Source organism: Malus domestica, chromosome 15, assembly GCF_042453785.1.
Source record: "Malus domestica chromosome 15, GDT2T_hap1".
In the NCBI taxonomy this organism is placed as follows: Eukaryota; Viridiplantae; Streptophyta; class Magnoliopsida; order Rosales; family Rosaceae; genus Malus; species Malus domestica.
In genome coordinates this window covers 17,542,104-17,555,389 of record NC_091675.1, presented here as the reverse complement: position 1 = coordinate 17,555,389, position 13,286 = coordinate 17,542,104, and the positions used below count along the sequence as shown (strand labels likewise).

Genomic DNA, 13,286 nt, shown 5'->3' with positions numbered 1-13,286 from the left:
CTGCATTTCCAAGCTACGCCTTCTTCAATCACCCATTGATGAGATATTGATGATTTTTAGGAAACAAAAACACTTTGAAAGTTGGAAGATTGGTGAATATAGAGAATTATTGAAGGTTTGAATGTTGTGTGATGGTTTGATATTCAACATGTGTTTATATACAAGATGATTGAAGGTTTCAGTGTCATGTGTGTAAGTTTGTGTTTCATGCGTTTCATGTGTTTTGTATGTATGTTTAACGTGTCTGAAACAGAGACTTCGAAGTGTCGCTAGAAGAGTTTCAAGAGATATTAGATGAGTTGTTCTTCCTTAATGGGGGTACTTAATATAGGTGATTGGATCCTATGGGCTGAGTGTTTGGACTTGCAAGGGTACGTAAAGCGAATGAAAGCGTTGAAGAAAAAATTTGACCGGTTCCATGATCATGTGTTTAATGAACACAAGGCAAACATGAAAGGAGGGAAGGATTTTGTGTCGAAGGACATAGTGGAGTTACTGTTGCAGCTGGCTGAAGATCCTGATATTGAAGTTAAGCTCAACATTATTTCCAGTAAACAGTTACCAACCTTTGAGAGGATAAGACAAATTCAAACAGTCACAACTGTATCTAACAGTTGCAATTGTTGGGTTAAGCCATTATGCATATGGTTGCAATATTAGAAACGTAATCATCAATTAAAACGTGCTCTTGCTATTCTTTCACTGAGAAACACAATTTATTTGGCCAAGAATCGAAGTTCAAGTGCAAGAACTTGGATTAGATAGTTGTATCCTGTAAGATAAACGTTTACGAACTACTGCACTGATGCTAGACGTATTTATGTGTTAGAAGATTGCTACTGCAAGTTTTTATCTTAAAAAAAAAAAACAAGTTAGTAATATATGTTGGATTAAATTACATAAAACTACCTCAACTATGAGTCGCACCACAATTTCATATCTCATGTTTTAAACATTGCAATGTCATACCTCATGTTTTAAACATTGCAATGTCATACCTCAACTAATTATGAATTCATTGCAATGTCATACCTCTGTTAATTAATTCGTTAAATTGGCTGTTAAATGATAACGTGGCAAATAATGGGTCCATATTTTTTTAACATGGAATAACATGTAGATAAAAAAATTATAAAATAAACAATTAATTAAATATTTATAAAGTAAACAATTGAAAAAAAATTGTCAAAAAATAAAATAAAGAGGAGTGGGGCCCACCCCAATCAAACCTCCATCTTTCACCCTTCTTCCTTCTTGAGTTATTTCACCTCCATCCGGCCCCCTCCTTCACCCTTTTCCATCACCAACAAGACCACGTCCCCGCGCCTCCTCCAACACCCCTCCCCTTCCTCATTGTCCAGACCTGCATGGCTACCTCTTAACCACGTCCATCTCCTTCCTGAGCATCATCATCGTCAGCCTTCTGAAATTGTAGCTGCCGAGATGGTGGCACTAGTGGCGACTCTTGCTTCAATTGCGCCGAGGATTCATTAGGGTGCAATAGTGGTTTTGGGTGCAGGGTGGCGAGAAAAAGAAGTAAGGGGAAGGAAGGGGATTTGTGGGGTGCTGCAGGGACTCATAAATAAATGGGAAGATGGGTAAGGATGGAAAAACCCTCGTTTGTGCATTTTTTTGTTTTTTAAATGTGAAATTGAAGCAAAAATCTTGAATATGAATTGTGGGTTTTGGTTGGAATTGGAAATGCAAGAGGAGGGGTGTCAGAGGAGGTGGCTGTGGTTTTGGATGTGAAGGAAGGAGGGGTACAGATGGAAGGGAAGAAAGTGAGAGATGGATAGTTTGATTGGGGATGGGCCCCACTTTTCTTTATTGGGGAAACTTGAAATAGGTCCAATTTTATAGCCCAACATTATGATTAGTCTAATTTTTAGTTACTTTTGACTTAGCTCCAATGACTAGGATTCTATGTCAGCAATTTTTCTGTTATTACTATTTTACCCTCCTATAACTTTTGCACGTTCTCCATATATTTCCCACGTTTTAAATTTTTATCAGAATTCAAATTCATTGTTCAGTAGTTTCCTTCATCTTTCTCCCCGATTTCTTGATAACAATTTTTGAATTTGAATTTCTTATCAATCTATTTTTAAGGAAGGCTTAATCACTTTTAACTTTCTATACAAATTACATGTGTTTTATATGTGCAGACTTCTTCAGGAGACCTATTCTCCAGGTACAATTTTTATGATCGTGTTTTTCCTTCGTCGTTTGGCGATACTCATCCTTCTCCATCTATCAAAAGACTAAAACATAGCAAATTGAATGCCAATTAATTTTCAATTCAAGTATATTATAATTGTTTTCTCCTTTATTGTTGTTTGTTGTGCGAATTCAAAACATGAAGACTTTATCCTAATCGCCCTAATCCCTTTCTATCATCTCTCATTGATTTGCTTCTTTCTCTTTTTATTCAAAAAAACCAATGCACAGAGGGTGTTTGATGTTATGCCTCTTTGAAAATTGTACTCTTTAATTTCCCATAGAAATTGATTGTTCTCTTATTGTCACTGTCCTTGTCACTTATTCTAGATTTCGAGCCGCTTGATGATAGCAAAAGGATGAAATTCATTGTGATTGGAGTTGTTTCAGCATTATTCCTCATTTTCTTGATTCTGGGCATTCTTTGGTGGAAAGGCTGTTTCGAAAGGAGGATAACCAGGGAACAAGGTATAGACAATGCCGTATAGGTCATTTTTTTATTTAGAAAAGTCGAAAGTTATTCATATTTCTACTTGCTACAATAAGAATTTTCAAAAGGGATTGTACATTGGTCGCACAAAAGTAAAAAGCCAAAGCAGCATACCAAAATACTAGAGAAACAAATTGAACCAATCATCATCCCACTTTTCACATGCATAAGCAGCACCCTGTCTTTTCGTATACTGATCCAACTCAAACCCATTACTAATAATGTAATTGTAAACCCTATTAACCCCCTAATCGATTTCGAGCTAGTGCAAGCCTTCACTAACGCATCATAAACACTGGCCACCAATTTATACCCGTCGTCAAACTCTAAAATCTCGAACAATTGAAGTAAAAAAAAAAAAAAGAAGAAATTTAGGGCAAAGATACATTAGCACCTGTTATCAAATACTAGTATTGAAATCAAGGGAATGTAATACCTGTTATTCAGGTAACGAACACTGCAAAAACAAAGCCCAAATCACCAAACCAAAATATTAGAAAAAGAAAACCAAATGACCATGTATGAAGCTGAAATCTTCCGAGAAGTTACAATACCTGTTCTCCAGGTATACCAGGAAACCTGAACCAGATATTCGCTTATTCTGTTTTCATTATATACTGGGAGAAAATTTATAGCTTTCATAGCTTCATACGAATTTAGGATTCAAAACAAGGTTTCCGCTGGATACGGACGCGAACCAATTTGAAAGAAAGAAGGATAAGGTTTTGAATAAACAATGAGATTAATCTGCAAGATACCTGATAAACCATCTAATGGCATCATTAAAGATTTAACTTATCTACGAAAATCAGCTACATGGTTGAACACTGCAGAGGATCGGAAATCTTATTCTTAGAATTACTAAATTTACATAGTTATATCTTTTTCAGCCTATTACATTTATGTTTTTTTCCTGTGTTTATAATTGTTTAGTTATGGAAGGAGCTATCATTGCGAAGTGCACTTTTGAGAGCAAGACCCTTTTAATTCGAGTATTTAATCATACTAAGTTCAAGGATATTGCTGAACAAATTTGTTCCTGATTTGTGGGATTAAGTCCTGAAGTCATGGAGTTGACGTACTCTCTAGGAGAAAACCAATCTCGTTTGCTGCAATCTGACATGGGTGTGAGTGTAATGAAATTTTCATGTTGTGCTGAAAACATAGCATCTATTCCTGTCAGTGTTTCCATGGTTGAACCAATTGAGCAACTTGATCTCATTTCTTCCCCACATGATAAACATATTTTTACATATGAAGGCTTAAAAGCCTTAGATGATCGTGCAGATTTAAGGAAGTTTGCCACTCCTCATGGGAAGACATATTTGTCCCATGCTTGGAGAAACTACATTAGCCATGTTGGTCAAGAATTTCCAGGTGGTGTCAAGGAGTTCAGACAAAGATTGATGAAGTATGCAGTTGAAAAAGGTTTTAGGTATGTCTATGTAAGAAATGATAGTGAACGTGTTACTGCCGAATGCTTCAATAAAGATGATGAGGGTTGTGTCTGGCATGTGCATGCCATTTTGAATCGTCCTAGCAAGTTATTCTACATTAAAAGTCTGAATAATGTACATACATGTAAAGCTAGGTTTCGTGATAAAAAAAGCATCAAGAAGGGTTCCAAAATTGTGGTGTCGATCCTTGTTGACGAGATTCGAAACAATCCAATTGTAAGACCAATCGATGTTGTTAGAGATTTCAAGAAAAACTATGGTATAGCTATTTCTTACTATAATGCTTGGTATGGTAAAGAGTTAGCAAAGATGAAGGTCCATGGTGATGATACACAGTCATTCAGACAACAATTATGGTATGCAGAAGCCGTGCTAGCAACCAACCCAAGCTCCCATGCCCAGCTTGAATATAATGATAGTTCATGTCGGTTAAAGCGTTTATTCATTTCATATAATGCTAGTATTGAAGGGTTCAAATTCTGCAAACCTTTCTTGTGCCTCGATGGAACGTTTATAAAAAACAAGTATAAAGGTCATTTGTTGGTAGCCATTGGAAAAAATGGTAATCAAGGTATGATTTAGACATCTACTTATATTATAGGCTGCATGAAGGCTAATAATGTTTTTTTTTTCCACATTGATAGGTAGTTTAAATGTTTATCCATACATGTTGACAAAATTGATCATTTTGTTAATTTTGCTCCATGTTAAGTAGTTTATTAATAGAGTCTCAAACAGTAATATATGAGAAAGTATTGTTTTATAACTTTATACATGTTGTTGTAAAACAATTTGTGAATGACAATGACTTATACTGAGAGTCCTTGAAAGAGTAGTTGACTTGGCAATCAAGTTGATGAAATCTTCCATGATTCTCGGAACCTTAAAGAAGTAAATATATTGGAGTCCTAACATCTTGCAATCAGTTTAGGGTCCATTCATTAAGAGAATATAAGGTAAATGAGTCATGATAGGACTGATTGATTAGAGAATATTAGGGTGGATATCCTTTCCGTTAATAGAGTGGAATCGATAGAAACCCTAAGTAAATAATCAAGAAGCAGTCCCTGCTTCCATACCGCTGAATCTCAAAACACTACAAACCTATTTCGCTAGTTGAGTTCATAAAAGAGGTATTGGAAGTAGAAGGCTGTTTCGATCTCACACCAGAAGCGGCCATGGCATCAGGTAAGTGTCTCATGTTCGTATGCATGCATGTCGATAATGCCATGCAGTGTGCGTATGCAGGATTGGCTGCATATTGTTCTTCTATATATTGTTCTTTTGTAATCCTAATACATGCTGTTAGGTTCTTGGGACATTCCTACAGTTGTGTCCATCCCTTAATTGTTGTAGCATGCTCTCGTTTGATAAGGGGTATCAAATACTTTATGCTTTGCAATGTCCCAAATAGTATTATATGAAATTTAATTAACATAAGAATTTAATTATCTACAATGCTGGGTAGTTTATGTTATATAACTTGTTCTTATGTAGTATGAAGGGAAGGAAGGATTCCCTTGTTCTACAAGTTGATAAAAGTTGTGCACAAGCTATCCTAGTAAAACTTGAATATGTTACCAATTTGATAATATGTTAAATCATTTAAGAGAATACCCCTTTGGAAACCTGTATAATAAATCCGACATAGATGTAGTGAATATGCTGGTCTTGTTCAGAAATTTCAGAGACATATACTTTACCTCGAGTGTTGTTCTGAGGTGTTGAATGAAAAAATTTGGGACTGAATCCTTCTTAAGTTTATAGAAATATTCACCTCTTTTCAGCTATCAGTTTTTCTTAAAATAATTTCTTCTGCAACTTACAAAACTGTCGCACATGTTGCATGCATTCGAAGAAATTTTTTGGATGTATAAATTACATATTGTGACTGTCGTTAGAAGCAGTACAGAAAAACATAATGAAAGAGATGGTATCTATGTGGAAATAGTGCTTACGAAACTGACCCTTTATTATAACTTGTTCTTATGTATTCATCCTTAACAGATTTTTCTCTAACATGTTCTTCTTCCTCAACACATGGCTCAGGGTTTTTCCCGCTAGCTTTTGGCATTGTGGACTCTAAAAACGAAAACAATTGGACATGGTTTTTGGAAAATTTAGCAGAGATATTGCTTCCCCAAGGTCGTACGGTTACATTCATATCAGACCGCAACAGAGGTTTACTTGAGGCTGTTTCCACCGTTTTTCCAGAAGCACCACATGCATTTTGCATGTTTCATTTGAAATTGAATATACAAAGTAAATATCCAAAGCAGATGGGTTTTGGTTATGGTGAAGTCATTGCTAACCTGGTCCAAAAATGTTGTTACGCTCCATCCCAACTTGTGTTTGATCAGGAAATGAAAACTCTCATCAAGGATGGTGGTACAATAATTCAGAAATTTTTTCAAAACACACCCAAAGAAAACTGGTCCAATGCCTACTTTAGGGGAAAAAAATATGGTGAAATGTGCTCTAATATTGCAGAATCCTTCAATTCTTGGATTTTGGATGAACACAAGATGCCAACTTACCAAATGATTGATAACATACGTGTGAAGTTGATGGGGATGAGTTCTGATAGGCAACGTGAACCCGAAAGATGGACCTCACCAATATGCCCAACAATGGATGACGAAATGATGAAAATGGTTGAAGTTGGAAGACATTGGAATGTGTGTCGTTCAAGTGAACATATTTTTGAAGTCAGAGATGAGTATTCTGTCATGGTGGACTTACAAAGTCATACTTGTTCTTGTTATCAGTGGAAAATTAAAGGGTTCCCTTGTGCACATGCTTTGGCAGCTATTTTGAAAGATGGAGGTAACCCATATGATTATGTCGAAACTATTTCACAACAGATTTTTATAAGTCTTCTTATTCATATCCCATCATTCCTGTACCTGATATTGAAAAGGATGAACAATCTATGAGTTAGGAGTTTGTGATAGAACCCCCATTGACAAAGAGGCCCCCAGGTAGACCAAAGGTTAAAAGACTAAAATCTATTGGGGAAGAAACACGCCCTAACAAGTGCAGTAGGTGTGGTGATGCTACACGCCACAACCAGAAAACTTGCAACGCCCCTATTTGACATGCATCTCCATTGCCATTTGGATTTTTTTTTTCAAATATATGAACACATGATTTTTATTTATATTTTTTATCAATGTAATAAAATGATGCCTATTTTTTAGTTTACTCATATTCTTCTTTTTTCCATTATCTACTTAGATGTCATATGGCTTATGCAATCTGTGAAGACTACATATTTATTATGATATCATTACTAAACCTTCCAAATCAAACCTATATATAACAAGCAGCCATAAGATGTTAAATTTTATCCTACCTATCAATTTGGCTTACAATATAAACTACCTATCATTGTAGAATATGATTTTTACTTTCACAATTAGTTGTACAGGTATATTACTTTTTGGGACGGTTTTGAACTACCTAACATGTAGGAAAATTACCGACAACCATTTTTTATCAACAATTCAACAATACCTATCCTTATACAATTCGAAAGTACACCAGACGAACTATGTCCAAATAATGACAAAATAACATTATCTGAGATTACAAACTAATCTTATTGTGCAATCAATAAAGGAAAACATGAAGAATATCCCCCTTCAATTGAAATTGAAATTAAAAAACAGATATGACAAAGCATATCTCAGTTCACATAACACTCAAACTTATCTAGCAGAAAATGAATTCGGATGGATTGGAGTCCCATCATTTTATTAAATTGAAACACTTAAATGAAACAAAAACTCAAATTTTGCAGAACATCTTTATCCTACTCTTCCTTTTCCCAGCTACCATCTCCCTCATTTATGAATTTACAAAGGACATGTGTTCTCATATTCTTCATCGCCTATGCTGAAAAGACACATTCGACTAATTCTCCATCATTTTTTTTTGTGCAATATACATCATAACAACTCCACAGTCATAACTGTTTAACAAAAAAAAAAGGGTATGAACTTAAATATTACATTCTATCACCAAGAAACCAACAAATAGGCATAATACAGATGAAATTAACACTTACAAGTTAGGGAATTGTTGTGAGCATGATATGTTTGCTTTAAGTGGATACTCAACATTAGTTTGCCTCAACCACATGAGAAATTCTCTGTCATCATGGCTAAGCGTGTACAACAACATCTGTACCTTATCACCTTACATGATATGTTTGCAAATAGAGTTCTTATTGAGCTTTCTTGAAATACTATCTTTCATGTGCTTAAAGTAGTCAGAAATTTTCACATGCTAAAAAAAAATAAAAAAATAAAAAAAGAACACATTACAAAGTTAGTGTGTGAAATAAAATTCGAAGGATAAGAGGTATACTACATAGTTATCAACTTACCAATTTTTTAGCCTCTTCAAAATAAGGATCCACAAACATATTCAACTTGGTTTGTAATGTGTTGTAATGTTCCCACCATCCACTTTGTTTGTTGAACACAAGCAAAGTATAATGCATTCCCTTGAAATGGTTAATCGGAAAGAAAACATAGTCGTTCTCCCGTACCTTTTTCAATAGAAGTTCAAGATAAATATATATTTTCACTGCAGAATTCGATTCATCCACAATATCCTACAAGCCAACATGGATTAGAAGCACAGTAGCTAAAAAGTAATATACCTATACAACTAATTATGACGTAACAATCATATTCTACAAGGGCAAGTAGAAGATTCTCTAGATTAATGCTAGAAGATCAAAATAAAAATGGATTACTGTGTTACAAGGGCAAGTAGTTTGTATTTACCACAGATACTAATAAAAATGGATTAGAAAAAAATAATAAAAATCAACATTTGACAATTACACTACTCATTACTAAATAGCATTGGTTGTTCTAATTCCATAGTTATGGACGGTATTAAACTAACTAGAATGGGAAAATTAACTGCAATGTTTGAGGAACTAAAATTTATGTACCCACGCAAATGTCGGCATAAACCCATATTTCAGCTGATCTTTTGGAATCCCAATTTGGTTGTCATTCAAAATTTCGAAAAAATAATCAACTACCTACGGAAAGAACCAAAACATCTTATGAATCATTTGTAAACCTTTCATTCAAATATAATTGTATTCATTGCTATCTAAGTTAAATAATTATAAAAATTACAAATACATGTCAACTAACACCACCCTCATTCAAGAGTGCGAGGATATCATCACGGATCACTGCACAATGCTCTCCTTTCCACATTGAAACCCTATATATATGTATATAAATATAGTTCAAACAGCATAATCAACAACTTGATAACTAACAGGTAAAAAAATATAAAATAGAATAACGATGAAAAATTATACACTACCTATCATCATTCAAATCTAGAAATTGTTTCAACTTCTCTGCATACAGTATTGGAAGACACTTGCCCACTCGTAGCCTACGCACAGCTATTGTCTTCATCGGTGCCATTATTTTTATGTTCCCATATTCATGCATTTGAATTGCTCGTGAACCAACATAATTTTTATCCATATGAACTACCATTTTTTTATTAACACAAGCATCATACTTGTAATCTGGCATCAACAAGGGCTTCCTTTGTTTTAATTTCACCCGCAAAATCATTGAGTTTTGTTTTGGAGATTTATCTTTTACTATGTAATTTTCCTTACATTTCAGCTCCTCCTTCAGATTCTTGTTTTCAATGGTAAGCTTCATAATTTCTGAACGGTAGTCCTCCACCAAAAGACTCATCTCTTGTAATTTTCTCTCCAAGTCATTAAGGTCCGCCTTACTGTTGGAAGGCTCTCCCAAGTTGTTTTCCATAAATTCTGATGGCAGTATATCAAATATTGGGAGAAATTCTTCATCTAACACTTTGTGAGGCTCCACATTTATCCCCCTACCATGTGAACACAGATTGCCCCCACCTACTTGTACAACTTCCTATAACATAAACACACCATGTTTAATTTTATTAAAGTACATAAGACTTTAGTTACATAATTTGTTCAAACAATAACATACCTACTCCAACATGGATTAAAAGCACAGTAGCTCACTAAGGAATTCGATTAGAATGGGAAATCCAAAAACGAACCAACTCATAGTCTAGCTCACTCATGGATTAGATTAAAATGGGAAATCCAAAAACGAGCCAACACAGATTAGAATAGAAGCACAGTAGCCAAAAAGTAGTATACTTGTACAACTACTTGTGATGTAAAAATCACATTCTACATGGGTACCACATGTGTGTTGACAAAAATGGTATCAAGTAATTTTCTTACCATGGTATGTACAACTAATTGTTATGTAAAAATCATATTTTACAACGGTAGGTAGTCTAATACTTTGTTTTCAGTAGAAGTTCAATAAAAATTATTGTAGCTAATTTCTCTACATGATATGTAGTTTAATACCGTTGCGCTTAATCATACATGTACAACTAATTATCATGTAAAAGTCATATTCTACAATGATAGGTAGTTTATATTTTTAAACCAAATGGATGTGTGGGATAAACATACCTCCAACTCATGGATCTTCATAATTTCCATCTTTGCATACAATTCCGACAAATTCCATTTAACAACCCTAAGAGGCATATTTTCCCTTCCTCTGATTGGATTGATCAAATGAGTACGCTCACAAAACCAGAACTGCATCAGTAAGATATTAATATGTTATTTCATTTGAACACAGACATAATAAAATGAAATAAAATGTAGATTAACATACCAATAATCCAATTACACAACCAGTTACACTTTCGTAACGTTCTCCCATATTATCAATTGTGCCCAACAACCAATTATTTACTGCTACAGCCCACACATAATCCTTCATCTTGGTAATATCCTCAACGTACCCAACCATGTACAAACTAGTATTATTTCCACTCGTACTGAAAAACAGTGTCAAGCAAAAATATAAACAAACCAGTCGCACAAAATCACCCTCATGCACACTACCATGCAACTTAACCACTCTCAAAATCCTTTCTTCCAATATCTTCTTACTTATATCTTTGATGTCTGCAAGACATCTCTCATAAAAACCTCTAAACGCACTTTTGCAGTTCCTACTATTCAAGTTGATCTCTTCCCCTTCATCAGGCAACCCGAAAATCTCAGCTATATCTTTGACAGTTATTGTTGCAATTATTCCACCAAAAACAAATGCTTTTTGTACTGGGTCGTAGAACTTCAATATAGACACAATATTTGCATCACATTTCCTGCAAACACCATCAATGATCAAATTCTCATGGTACGCTTTGAACAACCTCCCGAACGGTGTATGATTCATTAACTCAAGATGCGCATTTGTCACACTAAGTCTCATTTCTTCCATAACGCGATGAAACTTCAAAAGGTCATACTTGTACTCCAGGCTTATCTTTTTTTTTTTTCTCTCCATGCAAAACATCTTCGGCCACAAGTAATACAAAGTTTGCTATAAGCATGATTATTCCAAAACATACTAAATAAAACCCAAATGATAACATATCAAGCCAAACTACATATCATATTTACATAAGTAATGTTAAAAAGAGACCAATTTAACAATCTGAACTAATTATTTTAAAAGTAACTCTACAAAATAAACGACGTATCAATTTAAACTACCAATTATTAAAGTTCCAAATACTAAAACACCAATTATTAAAGATGAACTATAGTACCTATAATCTAGGTATCAAACACCATAAAAGTAAAAAGCCAAAGCAGCATACCAAAATACTAGAGAAACAAATTGAACCAATCATCATCCCACATTTCACATGCATAAGCAGCACCCTGTTTTTTGTATATTGATCGAACTCAAACCCATTACTAATAATGTAATTATAAACCCTCTTAACCCCCCCCTAATTATTTCAAACTAATGCAAGCCTTCACTAACGCTTCGTAAACACTGGCCACCAATTCATACTTGTCGTCAAACTCTAAAATCTCGAACAATTGAAGTGAAAAAAAAAAAAAAATTTAGAGCAAAGATATGGTAGCACCTGTTATCAAATACTGATATTGAAATCGAGGGAGTGTAATACCAGTTATCCAGATAACAAACATTGCAAAAACAAAGCCCAAATCATCAAACCAAAATATTAGAAAGACAAAACCAGATGACCATTATGAAGCTAAAATCTTCGAGAAGTTACAATACCTGTTCTCCAGGTATACCAGGTAACCCGAACTAGATATTCGCCTATTTTGTTTTCATCATATACTGGGAGAAAATTTATAGCTTTCATAGCTTCATACGGATTTAGGATTCAAAACAAGGTTTCCGCTGGATATGGACGCAAACCAATTTGAAAGATAGGAGGATAAGGTTTTGAATATGAGATTAATCTGCAAGAGACCTGATAAACCATCTAATGGCAATTGTTGTAATTTTGTTGGTAAATTATGTGCATTTTAATTGCTGACATGGATGATTGTTGTACTTACTAGCCCCCCCCCCCCCCACTTATGCTTATGTAATATAAGTGGATTCCATTCAAAACAGGCTTATAAAATTGGACCCATATCAAGAGACCCCTTCTTTATTTAACTTTTTTGACATATATATTTTTTAAATTGTTTATTTGATAATTTTGTTGAAAAATTGCTTATTTATAATTTTGGTATTCCACGTCAGAAAATATAGGCATAGCATTTGCCATGTCATAATTTAACGGATCAATTAACAGAAGTATGACATTGCAACAAATTTATAAGTTGACGTATGACATTGCAACGTTTAAAATATGAGGTATGAGATTGTGGTGCGACTCTTAGTTGAAGTAGTTTTATATAATTTACCATATATGTTTGATTCTGTTTACAACTTTATTTAATTATTTATATTTGATATTTAGTTATGTAGTTGAATTCGATTTCTATATAAACTGTATACTTGTATTTGATTGATTTTTGTCACATGTTAAATGCATACCACCTACTGAACCATGAATTGAACATGTTAAATGCATGTCTATATATCATCCATTCTACTTTCTGCAACTCTGCCCGCCGAGATTTAATTTAACTGTTGATGGTTGTATAATCCAGTTACTGATAGATTATATGGCCCGTTGTGATGTCAAAACAGTAGGGCATATTTCACATTGCCCTT

General features: G+C 34.2%; 2 protein-coding genes across 3 annotated transcripts; one reads left to right on the top strand and one right to left on the bottom strand.

Moving 5' to 3' along the window:
• The first annotated feature begins 3,774 nt into the window (after positions 1–3,774).
• Positions 3,775–7,100, top strand: LOC139191733 (uncharacterized). Its single transcript, XM_070812738.1, has 3 exons — positions 3,775–4,735; positions 5,281–5,352; positions 6,172–7,100. Exons 1-3 carry the CDS (start codon positions 3,775–3,777, stop codon positions 7,098–7,100), a joined length of 1,962 nt encoding a protein of 653 aa, XP_070668839.1.
• A 602-nt stretch (positions 7,101–7,702) lies between these two features.
• On the bottom strand, positions 7,703–12,481 carry LOC108169558 (uncharacterized). 2 transcript variants are annotated; one of them, XR_011576023.1, is made up of 6 exons: positions 12,333–12,481; positions 10,902–11,591; positions 10,691–10,822; positions 9,523–10,106; positions 8,234–9,417; positions 7,703–8,137 (listed from the first exon to the last, which is right to left on the bottom strand). XR_011576023.1 is itself a non-coding variant. In XM_070813592.1 (5 exons), the coding sequence occupies exons 2-5, from the start codon at positions 11,589–11,591 to the stop codon at positions 9,336–9,338; spliced, it is 1,488 nt and encodes a 495-aa protein (XP_070669693.1). In that variant the 5' UTR covers positions 12,333–12,481; the 3' UTR covers positions 7,703–9,335. The 2 variants fall into 2 exon arrangements, 1 of the variants encoding a protein (XP_070669693.1); XM_070813592.1 differs by having other exon boundaries at positions 7,703–9,417.
• Between the last annotated feature and the right edge of the window lie 805 nt (positions 12,482–13,286).